General features: G+C 42.2%; 1 protein-coding gene across 1 annotated transcript in view; it reads left to right on the forward strand.

Annotated features, from left to right (window-relative positions):
• Positions 1–15,619, forward strand: part of CR1 (complement C3b/C4b receptor 1 (Knops blood group)) — a 125,503-nt gene that overhangs the window by 108,892 nt on the left and 992 nt on the right. The window contains exons 33-39 of the mRNA XM_059675377.1: positions 1,867–2,094; positions 3,049–3,225; positions 4,427–4,618; positions 6,383–6,406; positions 7,397–7,469; positions 8,185–8,289; positions 8,630–8,724. Of these exons, the coding sequence (XP_059531360.1) occupies positions 1,867–2,094; positions 3,049–3,225; positions 4,427–4,618; positions 6,383–6,406; positions 7,397–7,469; positions 8,185–8,289; positions 8,630–8,705 (875 nt within the window). The 3' untranslated portion in view covers positions 8,706–8,724. The remainder of the gene's footprint in view (positions 1–1,866; positions 2,095–3,048; positions 3,226–4,426; positions 4,619–6,382; positions 6,407–7,396; positions 7,470–8,184; positions 8,290–8,629; positions 8,725–15,619) is intronic.

The following is a 15,619-nucleotide window of genomic DNA, read 5'->3' on the forward strand; positions in this document are numbered from 1 at the left end:
TAAAAAGAGTCTCTTATATATAGGGTCAATACCAAGTTCTCCTGTTCTACCCAATTATATTTTGCCCAATAAAAGATAAGATTTTTCTTCATCGCTTGACCTTAAAGATTGTAATATATATATACTAGAGGCCCAGTGCATGAAATTCGTGCATGGGGGAGGGGTGTTTCTCAGCACAGCCTGCACCCTGTCCAATCTAGGACATCCCTCTCCAATCCAAGACTGCTAGCTCCCAACTGCTCACCTGCCTGCCTGCCTGATTGCCCCTAACTGCTTCTGCCTGCCAGCCTGATCACCCTCTAACCACTCCCCTGCCAGCCTGATTGACACTTAACTGCGACCCTGCTGGCCCAATCGCCCCCAACTGCCCTCCCCTGCAGGCCTGGTCCTCCCCCAACTGCCCTCCCCTGAAGCCTGAAGCCCCAACTGCCCTCCCCTGTAGGCCAGGTCACCCCCAACTGCCCTCCCCTGCTGGCCTGGTCACCCCTAACTGCCCTCCACTGCTTGCCTGATCGCCCACAACTGCCCTCCCTTGCCAGCCATCTTGTGGTGGCCACCTTGTGTGAGGGCATGATGGTCAATTTGCCTATTACCTCTTTATTATATAGGAGATATATATATTATATATATATATATATATATATATATATATATATATATATATATATATAAAATAATCACATTTTACTATAATGTTTATGTTGCTAGAAATCTACTCAGACATCAAAATGTGCTTTTTATAGTAAAACTTATGAGAAAATAGCTTACATACTGTTATCTGCTATCCAGTGTTTCTTGATGAGAATAGTAAGTGGCTGTCGTACTGGCGTGCATGAGAGCTCAGTCATTGATTGGACATCTTATTTTCATGATTCTTACTATTGAAGGAGCTTCCTCAAAACACCAAGCCTAGTTAGAAACGCCAACCCGAAGTGAGGAGGGGACTGTTTTATACGGACAAGCAGATCCTAGAAAGAGGTAACAAGTGGAAGCCTGACAGAAAGTAAAGAAGGAAATTCTATCACAGACAGATCCATACATTTTAAAAACAAAGCAATCCGAGTTGCTTAGCATTTTTACAGTGACCGCGGAGGCTTCAATTCATTGTGGCAGCACACTGTCATAATCAAGATCGACGGCCAGTATCGAAAGGTTTCTCATCTTTAAGGTGATTAGCACACGTGGAATACTTCGTAAAAACATTTCTTGAAAATTTCTTCCTTGGAGGACAGTGACTTTATCTGTGCTCTTCATCTCTGTATTCCAGGGCTCCAATGAGTGACTGACACAGAGTATGTGCTCAAGTAATATTTATTAAGTAGTTGAATGAATTATCCTCTACAGCAGTGGTTTTCAATCTTCCTAATACCGCGACCCTTTAATACAGTTCCTCATGTTGTGGTGACCCCCAATTTCATTGTTACAAATTGAACATAATTAAAGCATAGTGATGAATCACAAAAACAATACGTAATTATATATGTGTTTTCCGATGGTCTTAGGTGACCCCTGTGAAAGGGTCGTTCGACCCCCAAAGGGGTCGCGACCCACAGGTTGAGTCCCGCTGCTCTAAAGGGTTATTATTCTTCTATAAAAGTTTTGGTACTTAATTCAAGGGTGTTAAGTTTGCTTTATCCAGAAGATTTAACTAGCAGGAAGATTCAAGATAAGCAGATTTCTTCTGTACTTCTTCCATGAAAAATGGGATTGAGATCTTATTTCATTGAGCCCATCTCATCAACGGCCTACAGCGAAGATACAGTCATGGGTGTTTTCTAGGCAGCACCATCCACAGCATCCTGGGCCAGTGGAATACCTCCAGGGGAACCTCCTCAATGAAACTAACAGCTCTTGCGTTCTTTCCAGAAATCCTATGTCCAAATCCTCCAGATATTCCTAACGGAAGACACACAGGAAAACCTCTGGAAATCTTTTCTTTTGGAAAAGAAGTAACTTACACATGTGATCCCCAACCAGACAGAGGGATGAACTTCAGTCTCATTGGGGAGAGCACCATCCGCTGCACAAGTGACAGTGGAGGGAACGGGCTCTGGAGCGGCCCTGCCCCTCGCTGTGAACTTTCTGGTCCTGCCGGTCAGTACCCATTTCCCCACCTCCCATATGGGTCAGTGCGTCTGGCAAGAACCTCCAGATTTCTATTGTGACAGTTTGTGTTCCTCTGAATATCACTTTGTTATGAATATCAGACACAGAAGTACCTTGCCAGGAGAATTAACAGATGGTTCAAGAGGTGCTGCACTGTGCCCCAACTGGTGGTATTCTGATGACCCTGCCCACTGGGGTGAGGAATGTAGGATGGTGAGGACAGGGAGCAGTAGAGGGTAGAGAGAATCAGGGAGGCCCAAAGTTGATAGATAATATTATAAAACCAGTGAAAATATTTGATTATGCCATCTCTATTACTAGTTGTTTCCATAATACAAGGATGGTGTGCAGAGCAAAATGTACATGTTGATGGAGTAATTTCCTTCAAAATTGGTAATGCTCTAGAAGTAATTAGGCAAGTCCTGATGTAGCCATTTGTGCTCCTCTTGTTACTTCTAAGAGTTCTGCTCAGCCCATGACTATATTTTGTTGACGCTTCTTCTCACCTTTAGCAGAAGGAACTCAGGATGCCCTGGAGAAGTGAAGTGGGTGGTTGTGCTCTTGGCCTCTGGCTCAATCCTTTCCCATATATTTCTAGCTTTAAGTGACAGTACCTGGCAACCAGAAGCTCCTTTGTGGCTGTGAGTGGCCACACAAGCTCCGTCCTCCAGACAGGACAGGTAGCATTGGCTGGGTGATTTGTAGATGCCAGTAGTATTTCTGTCTGGTGCACTCTGCAGGTAAAGACATACTACATGATCCTGTTTAAAAGCTGAGAAGTCTGGGTTCAGAGAATTAGTCTTCCCACTGACCAGCAAACATTTAGTACCTTGAGTCCTGCCTGCCTAGGTCTTCATGTGGCTCTAAGAGTCAGAAATATTATTTGATGTGTTGGTGTGTCCATACTTCTATGTTTAACTGAAAGTCCTTTCTTGATCTTAGCATGCCCACCTCCACCCAAGGTGCACAATGGGCGTCACACTGGAGGACGTGTATCTCCATATCTTCCTGGGATGATCGTCAACTACACCTGTGACCCAGGCTACCTGTTGGTGGGGAAAGGCTTCATTTTATGTACACATGAGGGAACCTGGAGCCATGTCTACCATTATTGCAAAGGTATCTTCTATTCTTGCTGGGTTTTTATGGAAGATTTCTGCATGAGGCTAATAAGGCTGGTGGAGATCTTCTCTGAGAGGATGGTGAAATGAGTATCAATAGAGGAGAAGAAAAGAAGAACAAACAGTAGGAAGAGAGGCTGAACAAATATCCTTACCTCTACCAAATAAGTAGGAAGAACAGAGGGAATTGTCAGTGAGAGAATAGACATCAACCACGAATTCAAAATGCTTTCCAGGCCTTTTACTAATAAACTATTTCAGCTTTAAAGGATCACAGATGGTCCTCACAAATACCCTTAGAAGGTCAATAAGAGACTAGAAGCCTTTTGTTGTGAGGACAGTGGAAGTGAGGTCGGAGCAGTTAGTTCTGGAATGACTAGGTGTGGAGTCTCACTATAACTTCCAAGTCCAAAGGTAAAGAGTTTACTGCCTCTTACCTGCACCAAGTGCCAGGAATGATTTTGTTATTCATATATAATGAAATATCACTTTAAAACCTTTCTTGGCAATATTCTAAAAAGCTACAAAATGTGGAATTAAAAATCATATTCTCTGACTAGGCATGCTACTGATATTTTTACAGACGTGATGTGTGTTAGTCCACAGAAAAATCTGATGAGGTGGGATGAATATTCTTGCTGTCTTACCGAGGAGGAAATTGAGGTGTAGAGAGATCCAGTTACTAGACTATGATCCTTAGCGCAGGAGTGATGGTGCTAGGATTGGACCCCAGCTCATCTCCTGCTTTCTAACTCTGCACTTTATAGTGACTCTTTTTAAGTGTGGCTTTTTGACTTTTCAAAACTATAAGTTAAGGGCTTTTTGCTTTGCTTGTTTCTCTTCTATTCTTTTGTATTTCAAATACTGTGTTATCTTCCTATTTCCTGTGGTATGACCCAAGTGGATCTAGGCTGGAGTATGCTTATCCTGACTCCTCATCTTTCCACAGCTTTCCAGTTTCAGAGTTGCTCACAATTAAAAGTGGATTACAGTCCATTCCATATTCCTAGGAAAATAAAGTTTGAGAATATCAAATCATAAGATATTTAGGGAGGGGCTATCATTTTTTCTTGATTGAAAACATGACCCATCTTTGCTGAAGGGAAATAGATTTGGGGGGTCATAGGTCTTTCCATTATGGTAGTTACAACTAAAGTTCTCAATAAAATATCAATTTCCTTCCAATTTTCTAATTTCAGAGGTAAAATGCAGCCTCCCAAAGTTTACGAATGGAATCTGGAAGGGGTTGGACATGAGGCAAGAATTTCGATTTCGAGATACTGTAACCTTGGTGTGTAAAGATGGATATACTCTGGAAGGCAGTCCCCGGAGCCAGTGCCAGGCAGATCACACATGGGACCCTCCTCTGGCCACATGTACTAGTGCATCTGGTAAGTACAAGAGCAGGTACAGGGAATACAGGTCTTCCCCAATCATGCACTGTTCATTCATTCATCCGTACTGTCATCGAATGTGGTGTGATTGTTACAGCATCGAATGTGGTAGCACTAAGGAGTGCAAGAGGAGCTCCTAATTCTTCTCCAAAGGCCCTTAGCAAAGACAGCCAAGCAAGTCTTGCTCTCTCCACAGTTCTCAACCCATTCACCTTTCCTTGGGGACCTCGCTGAACCTTTTTGGTCTGCATCACTCTATTGTTGCATGCATCCCACAGTAATGATTTAGTTATAGCCCGGGGCATTAAAAGTCAAGGCCATCAGAGATAGAGCAGGCCTTCAAGAATTTCAGCATGAGTCAGGAAGCACCTTCTAAGTTTGTGAGACCAGCTGTCCGTCTCCCTCACTGCTGTTGGCTACAGGATTCTAAACTGGTAAAACGATATCAGCAGATTTAGAAATCAGGTGTCATTGAGCTGTATTGGCAACTAGATAGAAAATTCTAAAGCCTGAACTTGTACACATCAAGGAGCTAATGAGAAAAATTAATGATGAATAACTTTCCATAATCTCAGTTAGTGCCAGGCCTCCCTCACCCATTCTTATGATTCTTATTTGAGGAAGTGAATACCAAAATTGTTCAAGATGTTTTTAAAGTTAATCCCTTATATGTGCTAGTTAATCTGTCTTATGAATGATATTTCCAAATTATAAACTGTAACCTACTTAATATCAAATTATATTTACTTTGGCAAAAAGCTCACTGCCTAGTTGGCTTTAGAGGGTTTGAACATGTGGCCATGAAAGACAGAAAATTCCCATGATGGAGGGCCACCTTACCAGACATTAAAAGAAATATAAAGCCACAATACACAAATCACTTTAAAGTAGCACAAAATTGACTCATTTTTATAAGTGAAACAGAACAGATATTAATAAAATAAAGGTTGTTATAAATAAAAGTAGAAGTATCTTACAGATGAAATATAACAGAGATGGTAAAGATGATCAAATAACAAAGGTAGCAGTGAAACAAATTTAGGACTTTTCTTTTTATCTTATAAAAAGTACCAGATGTATTCAAGAGTTAAAGTTTTTAAAGTCAATATAGAAAAGCTAACGTAAATTATATTTATTTATCAAACCTCTGGAAGAAGACTTACATTCTTTGAACTTTTGATATGACAGAGAAAATCATTAAAGATCAACAAATTTGACTTACAGCTTATGTGCGTATTTTGGAAAGTAAGAAAACAGTAGACAGATGAGAAATATGGGACAAATATAATGAGGATTTAGTAGTATTATTATACCAGTAGCAGTAGTGGTAGTTGTGGTGGTAAAAATTAACATATATTGATTGAGAGCTTAATTCCACTGTTCAAAGGTTAGGTAGGTAAAGAGATGCTATAAATATGTAAAAACCTACATGTATGGGAACATGTTCTGGAAGGGAATGTACCAAAGCATTTCCTGGTGGTAGAATGATGTGTGATATTTTTCTTTGTTCTGTTTTATACATTCTTTGCTGTAGTTCTATTAATTTTACGATAAAATGGTAAGTTAAAAAGAAAGGAAACAGACCACTGAGTACAGAAGATAAAATGAGATTGTCTCAGTAAAACCAATGGTTTTTTATATTAGAACAAAATCGGACTGTGCGATGATAAAAATGAGGCTAAATTGTCATTGGCTGAGGGCTCCTGTTCCATCACATTGAGGGCTTGACTGATGCATTTGTGATCTTTGTCTTCCTTTTAGGCCGACGCAATGCTCGCATTATTGGTAAGTTTTATAAAGGGTTTGCTGAGAAACTGCAGCACCTTTAACAGTAAGTATCCACTTATAATGAATGAAATGTAAAAAGAGAGGTCAACATATCTTACATTGCGATTTCATTTAGAATGGAGACAGTGATAGATTCAGGCCACGGTGTGACGAAACTGGTATCCTCACCTGCCTATAGAGTGTCCTCCATCAGAGGCTCTGCACTGTCTTTGAACCATTAAAGATGACCAGTCCTTCGTCTTATTTTATTGTAGCTGGAGAATACAACCTGGGAATATTCTTCAGGGCGGCAGTCAGGCTCACCTGCACAAATTGGAGCCACAGAGACCACCAAGCCCGTTTCTGGGATCTGAGTATGGAAGAGGAATAGTGTTATGAGAGAGTCGGCTTCAGAGGGATTTGGCAGAGTTTGTTGCATAGAATAGCTCCTGTGCCTCACACAAGAGATGCGCAGGGCCTGGGAGGTGGAACCCAGGCGTCTCAGTGCTGTTCTCACATGTTGTTGAAAGGCTGCTGTGGGGCTACAGGTTACAAAACGGCTCTGCTCACTCCTTACCCTTAACCCTATAGAAGTGACAGTAAAGAGCTGGATTAGACAAGGAGCAGAGGGGAGCTCTTTTTGTTATTGTTGTTAATCCTCACCGGAGGATATTTTTTCCCATTGATTTTTAAAGAGAGAGAGTTGGGGGTGGGGGAGGAGACTCACCCCAACCAGGGCAGGGATCGAACCTGCAACCCAGGTAGGTGCCCTTGACCAAGAATAAAACCCATGACCCTTTGGTACACGGGCTGAGCTCTAACCACTGAGAAATGCCAGCCAAAGGGAAAATCTTAAAGGTAAGCCTTTGTCAGTGTTTTTTAAACCAGAATTTAGTTACATTTTTAAAAAATCATTGGCAACCTTTAGAGAGACTAGATATGAAGATAGAGATGAAAAGCTATGGGTTGTATTTTGCATCTACTTAATTACCTTGTTTTACTGCCTAGGCATATCCTCCAGTGTGGTCATCTTTATTATACTCGTCATTATTTCCTGGATGATTCTAAAGCGCAAAAAATGGTCAGTACAGCCATGGACTTTGCAATCACTAGGACCTATGTTCATACTCACTCACTAGCTTTGATTCCTGGGCAAGATACTTAGTCTCTCTAAAGTTCATTTTCCTTGCCAGAAAAATAAGATAATAGTCGCTCCTACGGCAACACAGTGCCTCTCCTATAATGAATGTCATAAAATGTTAGCTTTGTTATTTATACATGACTACTATTACTGATATTTAAAAGTAATTAAATACTTCTTTTACTATCAGTTCTTATGTACCTTCATGACAACTGCTACTTTCCTTACTATAGGTATTGTACAAAATACAGAACGTATATCTTCACTATGGGGGTGAAAGGAAGCCTTGTGTAAGATGGCAGCGCAAAGCCAGTTAAATGTCACAATCCTGTTGTACCAGTATTTACTAATCAATATAGCTTTGGAATAGAGAAATGTGTTGTTCTAAGGCATGGGCACTTGTCTATAAGCGGGTTAGAGTTCCGACACAACCTATAGAATGGTTTTAGTATTCTTTTCTAATCCAAGGTTTTACTCAGTTTTGAAAAGTGTGACTTGGTTACTTTTTTCTTTTTAGATGCCTTCCAAAGATATCGGAAACCTGAGAGAAATTATGCTCTAAATGTCCAAATGAAAGTTATTGATTACCTCCTTTCAAAACGAAAAAATATATAATTTAGTTATTTTTCTCATCTTTTTCTCCCCTGCCAATTAGCAGTAATACAGATGCAAAACCTAAGGAAGTCAATATCCATTTACATCACCAAGAAGACAGCTGTGATCATGGGAAAAGTCTGCAAACAAATGAGGAACATAGCAGGTACCAAACACAAATTAAAATCAAAATGCTTTCGCCCTGACAGGTTTGGCTCTTGGATAGAGCGTCAGCCTGAGTTCTGAAGGGTCCCAGGTTCTATTCCGGTCAAGGGCATGTACATTGGTTGAGGGCATGTCTCCAGTGGGGGGTGTGCAGGTGGCAGCTGATCGATGTTTCTCTCTCATTGATGTTTCTAACTCTCTATCCCTCTCCCTTCCTCTCTGTGAAAAATCAATAAAATATATTTAAAAATAATAATAATAAAATAAAAAAATAAAAATGTTTTCAACAATCCAAGTATCAAAATGGAAACAGGATTTAAATATGCCATTGTACCTGGTAGATCCCTAATACCAAAGCCGTTGGAAAGTACTTCAGGAGCTGGATACACTGCTGCTGGTGGTGTCTTTCTTGGATAATTGTTTCCAGTGACTTGGGGTGAGGACTCCGTCAGTGCTGTGCACGGGCACTGTTTTCCTAAGCATTCCTGTATTATTGTGTGTTTGTTGTTGGTGGAAGTGGTGTTCTTGGGGTGCCCTGGGGGAAAGAATTTTATTGATGATGTAAAGTTAAGGGGGTTCCCTTCCAAGATCCCATCTATGTCAGCCCCACCATGGAAGAAGTCCAAGCTTACCTTCAGCAGGGCTAGAGGTAGGGATACCAGTCTCCACCCCATAGTAAAGCACAGGCCAGTACAGGATCCACAGGTGGGGTCCACATGGCCATGGGCCACGCAGCTTCTAGGCCCACATGGCTATGGAGAGAGAACAGGCGAGCGCACGGGGCAGGTGCAGGCCATGAAGCGAGAGTGCCACAGCACCAGACCAGAACTGCACACGAGAGAGGGAACTCTTTGTCCTGGGATCATGTATTCCCACATTTTCCTGAGTTTTCATTGTGTCTACCCCCCTAGCCAATCCATAGTTCCTCAAGCCAGGCAAGCACCTTTTCTACATCACCCTGACTGCACTGTGTATGCGCCCATCTCCCCCTGTGTTCAACTCCTTCCCCTGAGCACGTACCCTGATGCTGGGGTCCAGCCCCAGCGGGTCCAGGGGTCCCCAAAGGTGTGGACGGAGTCGGTGAAGAAGGAATGACACGGAGACAGCGTTCAGTTGATCAGCAACCTAGCCAGGATCTCTAGCCCGGATCTCCAGAGAGGTTCTGCTTCGGATTTCCAGCGAGGTTCTGTAGCCATGTTCCCTCGCTAGGTTCTCCAGCCAGGTTCTGTCCAGGCTCTCCAGTCAGGTTCAATGTCCAGGTTCCAGTCAGGTTCTCCTGCCAATCTCTGTAGTCAGGTTCAGTCCAGGATCCCTGCCATGCTCTCTCGCCAGGCTCCGCCTCCAGGCTCCGAGGCCAGTCCCTGTCCAGGATCCTCCGGCATGCTCTCGCCAGCGAAGTTCTTCTGTCTCTAGAGAACGTTCTGTGTAGGTTCTGTGCCTAGGCTCTGTCTCTCTTGGTCCTGTCTTCCAAGCCCTGTGTCCTTAGTTCTGTGTTCTGAGTTCTGAGTGTTTCTGTCTTGTTACAACTGTATTTATACCAGTTGATTCAATCCTATCAATCTCTATTACAAAGGTTAGGGCGTTTCTTATCTCCATTCCAGGGAGAAAAGATTATGTAGTTTAAGCATGATTGTTCGTAGTTAAAGGGATTAATTACCTGCCTGGCACTTAGTTGAGGGGTTTTATTCCCTCCCTAACTTCAGGGGAAAATCCCTACCTGGGGAAAACAACCTTTCTCAGAGACCTTGGTTAAAACACATAGTGCCAAGAAGGTGAGCAAACATATTAAGAACAGTATGCCCTATATGCCAGGTCCCTTGAAACAGCAAGCATGGACCGGCTCCCGGCACCCTGACTGGGAATCGAACAGGTAACCTCTTGGTATGTGGGAGCCATCAGAAATCTTACAAAGATATCAAAAACCTAAGACAAGTGATGCCCTAAATTTCAAAATGAAAGCCACTGACTACCTCATTTCAAAACTAAAATGTATATAATTTAGCTATTTTTCTCATCTTTTTCTCCCCTGCCAATTAGCACTGATACCTGGCCAGGCAGGGGTGATGTGCCACAGTCTTTTCACTGCAATGGTTCAGGAATCTGGAGAAGGGGCTGCGACATAATGGATAGAGACTATATAAGAAATATAAACTTGGAATGCATTTTGCAGGAGCCAGACAGAAACCAGCTCTCTAGTGGAGTGGCTCACCGAATCTCCGGACCCACGGCTTTTGATTTTCACATTTTTTCCTTTAGCAAAGCAAACACACGTATCAAAGGTAAAGTTTAATAAACAGTAAAAGATTTTATCAGGTGAGGGGATCACCCTCAGCTATTTGGCCAGCAGCAGGGTAATATAATGTTGATACTCAGCCCTGCCCTGCTGCATATCAAAGTCCACCCACCTCCTGGTGAACTTGCAGCATTTATTATGACCTACTGGTCTTAACCTCCAGCAGCGATGCATTTGTTTTCCCCTATTATCAGGGAACTTTGATGGAAAAATTGTGCAAAAGTGATTCTTAGCCAGCCATGCTACCACCAAATATAAACAGACTAAATAACCAGACCATGAGGGCAATGCTTGTCTTTATACAATTTTATTTAAAAATGTTCCAGAAGACTGCTTAAGATATCATTTCATTTACCTTATTCCTGCCAGGTTACCTGCCTAAAACATATTGCCACCTTCCTTCCAATCTAAGTTGCATGAACCCAGCTCAGAATTCACTGACCCAAGAAGCTCCCCCAAATAACTCTAGTCCAAAGTGATGTCTCTCTTTGGAACTCAAAGCACTTCCTGTCTATTCCAAATTTTTAAAATAAATTATTTTCTTTCAAGGATAATATATACTCATTGAAAACAGAAAATACCCAGAAACATAAAAAATAATAAAAATCACTTGTACTAACCCTCCACCCAGTGGTTAGTATTATTAAGCTACTTTGCATATTATTTGACATTTGCAAGGTTATACTTTGAGATTATGTTGATGTGATTTTGGTTTCAACAAATGACAACAAATCTTCTCATTGTTAAAAACTGTATATGAATTCATCATACAGTATTCGGCTTTTCATTTGTTGTTTCTTACCCATTAACTCTATTGCATTCTTTTACTCACTCATTCATTGATTCTACAAATTTTGATTAGTCACTTATAATTGTAACCAATGAATCCGGGCTGCCTGTCACTACTTGAGCCATTTTAGCAGACAGGGTTGAATCATATATTAGCATTTATTCCAATAATTCCGGCAATATGGGAGAGCAGCAGGTCATCCATAAAATTCTGCTTTACCCCCCACCATAAGCCAGCTGCTTATATTGGGTAGATGGACAAAGATTACATGGGGAAGAAGGCAAAAGGGATAAGAATGGGTATGCAAAATGGGCAGTTTAAAGGTCATGCAGGCTGGGGGTCTGCAAAGGCCTGGGGCTGCCTCTGGTTTCTGCAACAAGGTTGTTAACCTTTCAATGATAACAGGCAGCTCCTGGAAGTGGAGGATGGACCACAGTTCCAGGTGAGCTCCCAGGTCCCACATGCAACTCCCATCCAGGTTGAAATGTGCTTTCTTTATTTTTTTTAATTAAATCTTTATTGTTCAGATTATTACAGTTGTTCCTCTTCTCCCCCCCCCGATTGCTCCCCTCCACCTGGTTCCCACCCCACCCTCTGCCCTTACCCCCCCACACACACTGTCCTCATCCATAGATGCACGATTTTTGTCCAGTCTCTTCCTGCACCCCCCATACGACTTTCCCCCACCAAGAATTGTCAGTCCATTCCCTTTCTATGCCCCTGATTCTATTATATTCACCAGTTTATTCTATTCATCAGATTATTTATTCACTTGATTTTTAGATTCACTTGTTGATAGATATGTATTTGTTGTTCATAATTTGTATCTTTACCTTTTTCTTCTTCTTCCTCTTCTTAAAGGATACCTTTCAGCATTTCATATAATACTGGTTTGGTGGTGATGAACTCCTTTAGCTTTTATTTATTTGTGAAGCTCTTTAGCTGACCTTCAATTCTGAATGGTAGCTTTGCTGGGTAAAGTAATCTTGGTTGTAGGTTCTTGCTATTCATCACTTTGAATATTTCTTGCCACTCCCTTCTGGCCTGAATAGTTTCTATTGAGCAATCCGCTGACAGTTGTATGGGTACCCCCTTATAGGTAACTGACTGTTTTTCTCTTGCTGCTTTTAAGATTCTCTCTTTGTCTTTTGCTCTTAGCATTTTAATTATGATGTGTCTTGGTGTGGTCCTCTTTGGATTCCTTTTGTCTAGGGTTCTCTGCACTTCCTGGGCGTGTAAGTCTATTTCTTTCACCAGGTAGGGGAAGTTTTCTGTCATTATTTCTTCAAATAGGTTTTCAATATCTTGCTCTCTCTCTTCTTCTGGCACCCCCATAATTCGGATGTTGGTATGCTTGAAGTTGTCCCAGAGGCTCCTTACACTATCTTCATATTTTTGAATTCTTTTTTCTTTTTGTTTTTTGCTTCTTCGTATTTCAAATCTTTGCCTTGATTCTTGGGATCCTCTAGTCGGCTGTTGGATCTCTGCATAATATTCTTTATTTCAGTCAGTGTATGCTTAATTTCTAGTTGGTCCTTTTTCATATCCTCGAGGGTCTCAATAGATTTCTTGAGGGTCTCACTAAATTTATCGTTGGTTTCTAGAAGATTCTTGAGTAACCTTATAACCGTGGCTTTGAACTCTATATCCAGTAGTTTGCTTTCCTCCATTTCTGTCATTTGTGACCCGTTTTTTTGTTTCCTCATTTTGGCTGCTTCCCTGTGTTGATAGAATGACTTTCTGTACTAGGTATCCTATAGGGCCCAGTGGCTCAGCCTCCCCAATTACCTGAGATGGACACTCTTGGTGCACCCCTTTGTGGGCTGTGTGCACAGTCTTGTTGTAGTTAAGCCTTGATTGTTGTAGGTATCACTGGGAGGAATTGACCTCCAGGCCAATTGGCTGTGAGAATCAGCTGTGTCAACGGTGGAAGAACTTCTGTGCTGGAGACACCCTTATGGGCAAGACTTGCTTCAGTGCGGCTTTGGTGCTCACTGAGTCTGCCCCCTGAGTGTGTCCCTTATGGATCTGAGGAGTTGTAATCTGGATGGTCCCACTCTGACCACTGGGTACACTGGCACATGGATCTTTAAGGAAGTGCTAATTTAGCCTCTGCCTGAGGCTATGCAGTAAAAGCTACAGAGAGATCTGCAGATTCCTCTTCTTTGTTTGGGGTTTGGAGGTGCCCAGATGAGGCCCAGCTGTGAAGCAATGCAAGCTGCTGTGGACCTTGGGCCTTCTTTTGGAAGTTCTGGGTCTTTCTGACCTAGCTGCAGTTTGTTAGGTAATTGTAGATTGCAAAGGGCCAGGTCATTCATATGCAAAAGCCTCTGCACACAGCTTGGGTGGGGCGGGATCTCAAGGAATCAACAGGGGGGGGAGCAAACAGCTATGGCTGATCCTCAGTTCTGCCCTAAGAGGCCCTGGTTCTCAGTGTTCCTCGGTATTCGCTGCAAGCACCTCTAAGAGAAAGCTGCCCTCAAGTTCTGCCCGATGCCAAACAGTCCAGTTTCTCCCCGTAGAGTCTGGGTCCCCAGAGACTCGCCCAGAACTGGAGTTCAGGACCGGGAGCTTGAGTCTCCCTCCCGATTGAAAAAGATAACCGCATCCTCAGTTGCCAGGCCTTTCCGCGTGTGCCTCCGTACCTCTGCACTCCACCTCCGCAGCTCCTCTGAGTCTCAGTGTGCTTTTCTCTTTCCTTCTAGTTGTATAATTACCACTCAGCCAGCCTTCCTGTGGTTCTGAATGGTGTCCGTTTTGTCTTTTAGTTGTATTTTTGAAGTGGTTGTGCAAAGCAGCAATTTTCGGTGTTTACCTATGCCGCCATCTTGGCTTCTTCGAAATGTGCTTTAATCAGAACAAAACAACCATGGTGAACAGAGCATGGTTAATATTTCTTATCATTATAGCTCTTCCCCAATATTCTTTGTCTGCCCCTAACCTAATGTACCACACATTGTGCTTGTGTGTTTTCTCTCCCAGGCTAAATTAACTTACGTATTCATAAAGACCATCGCTGTAAAACTGCCCAAATTTCTGAGTATAGACTTAATCAAATGAGAAGTGGTCAGTATATATTTGAGAATCAATTTGCCTAAATGTTATTTATCCTCAACTTTTTGGAGACATTCTTTTACCTCAAGGTGCATCTCAAGTTGTGTTTATTGACTGTTGGCAGCTTTTTTATAAAAAGCTAGGAACTCCTTAAGAAAGTTATGTCAAATTTTCATTTTTAAGATTGGAATTCTGATAACAGGTGTTCTACAGGAGAAGGTTAATTGTTTGTAGACAAGGAGTGAGCTGGAATCGGTGCCAAGCTGAAAAGCTGTGCACTCAGGTCAGGTGCAGGGTCAGAGAGGATACAGGTAATGAGGCAGACAGACTCCAAAGACACAGCCACGCGTTGGAACACATGAGAATGCTCAATGATGATGCAGGTAACACGGTGTTGGGAACACTTGTGAGCTAGAAAGGGGACAATGATGAAGGGTCAGGTGGCAATAATTACTGGGAGTGCCAGGTGAGCTGAGGGGAGTCTGTCCATTTGTGACAACACAGTGTTTCCAGCCTTAAGAAAAAGTGGCCGAGGAAGCATTTGGACACCTTACAGTGGTTCTCAACCTTCCCAATGCTGTGAACCTTTAATACAGTTCCTCATGTTGTGGTGACCCCCAATTTCATTGTTACAAATTGAACATAATTAAAGCATAGTGATTAATCACAAAAACAATATGTAACTATATATGTGTTTTCCGATGGTCTTAGGCGAGCCCTGTGAAAGGGTCATTCCACCCCCAAAGGGGTCGTGACCCACAGGTTGAGAACCGCTGCCTTAGACTATGCAATACCTCCTTTCAATCTTGACTGTGATAAGGGCAGGAGGACATGCTATCTGAAGCTGCCCCACACCCAAACTGTCAGATTCTGTTTACTTCCCCCTGCTGTAACCATGGTTCAGAAAAGAGACTAAAGGAAAGGTTTTGCGGGTTACAATGGACCTGTAGGTTTTCTGGAATAAGGCACTTTTTATTTAATTGCTCAACTCTGAGGACACTTTTCCTTTTACAAAAAGAAATGGGGAATGGTCAAGTTTTTCATTCATCTCTTATCTACTAAGTGTCTCAGTTTATGCCATACTGTCTTGTGTCCTACATGGCTACCAAAACAGAGGGCAATAAACACTTCTTTTAAATGTGATGTCAGTATCATGATTAGCAGCAATTTGTTGACCCTGCTGTCATTTAAATA

Source organism: Myotis daubentonii, chromosome 18 (genome assembly GCF_963259705.1).
Source record: "Myotis daubentonii chromosome 18, mMyoDau2.1, whole genome shotgun sequence".
Classification (NCBI taxonomy): domain Eukaryota; kingdom Metazoa; phylum Chordata; class Mammalia; order Chiroptera; family Vespertilionidae; genus Myotis; species Myotis daubentonii.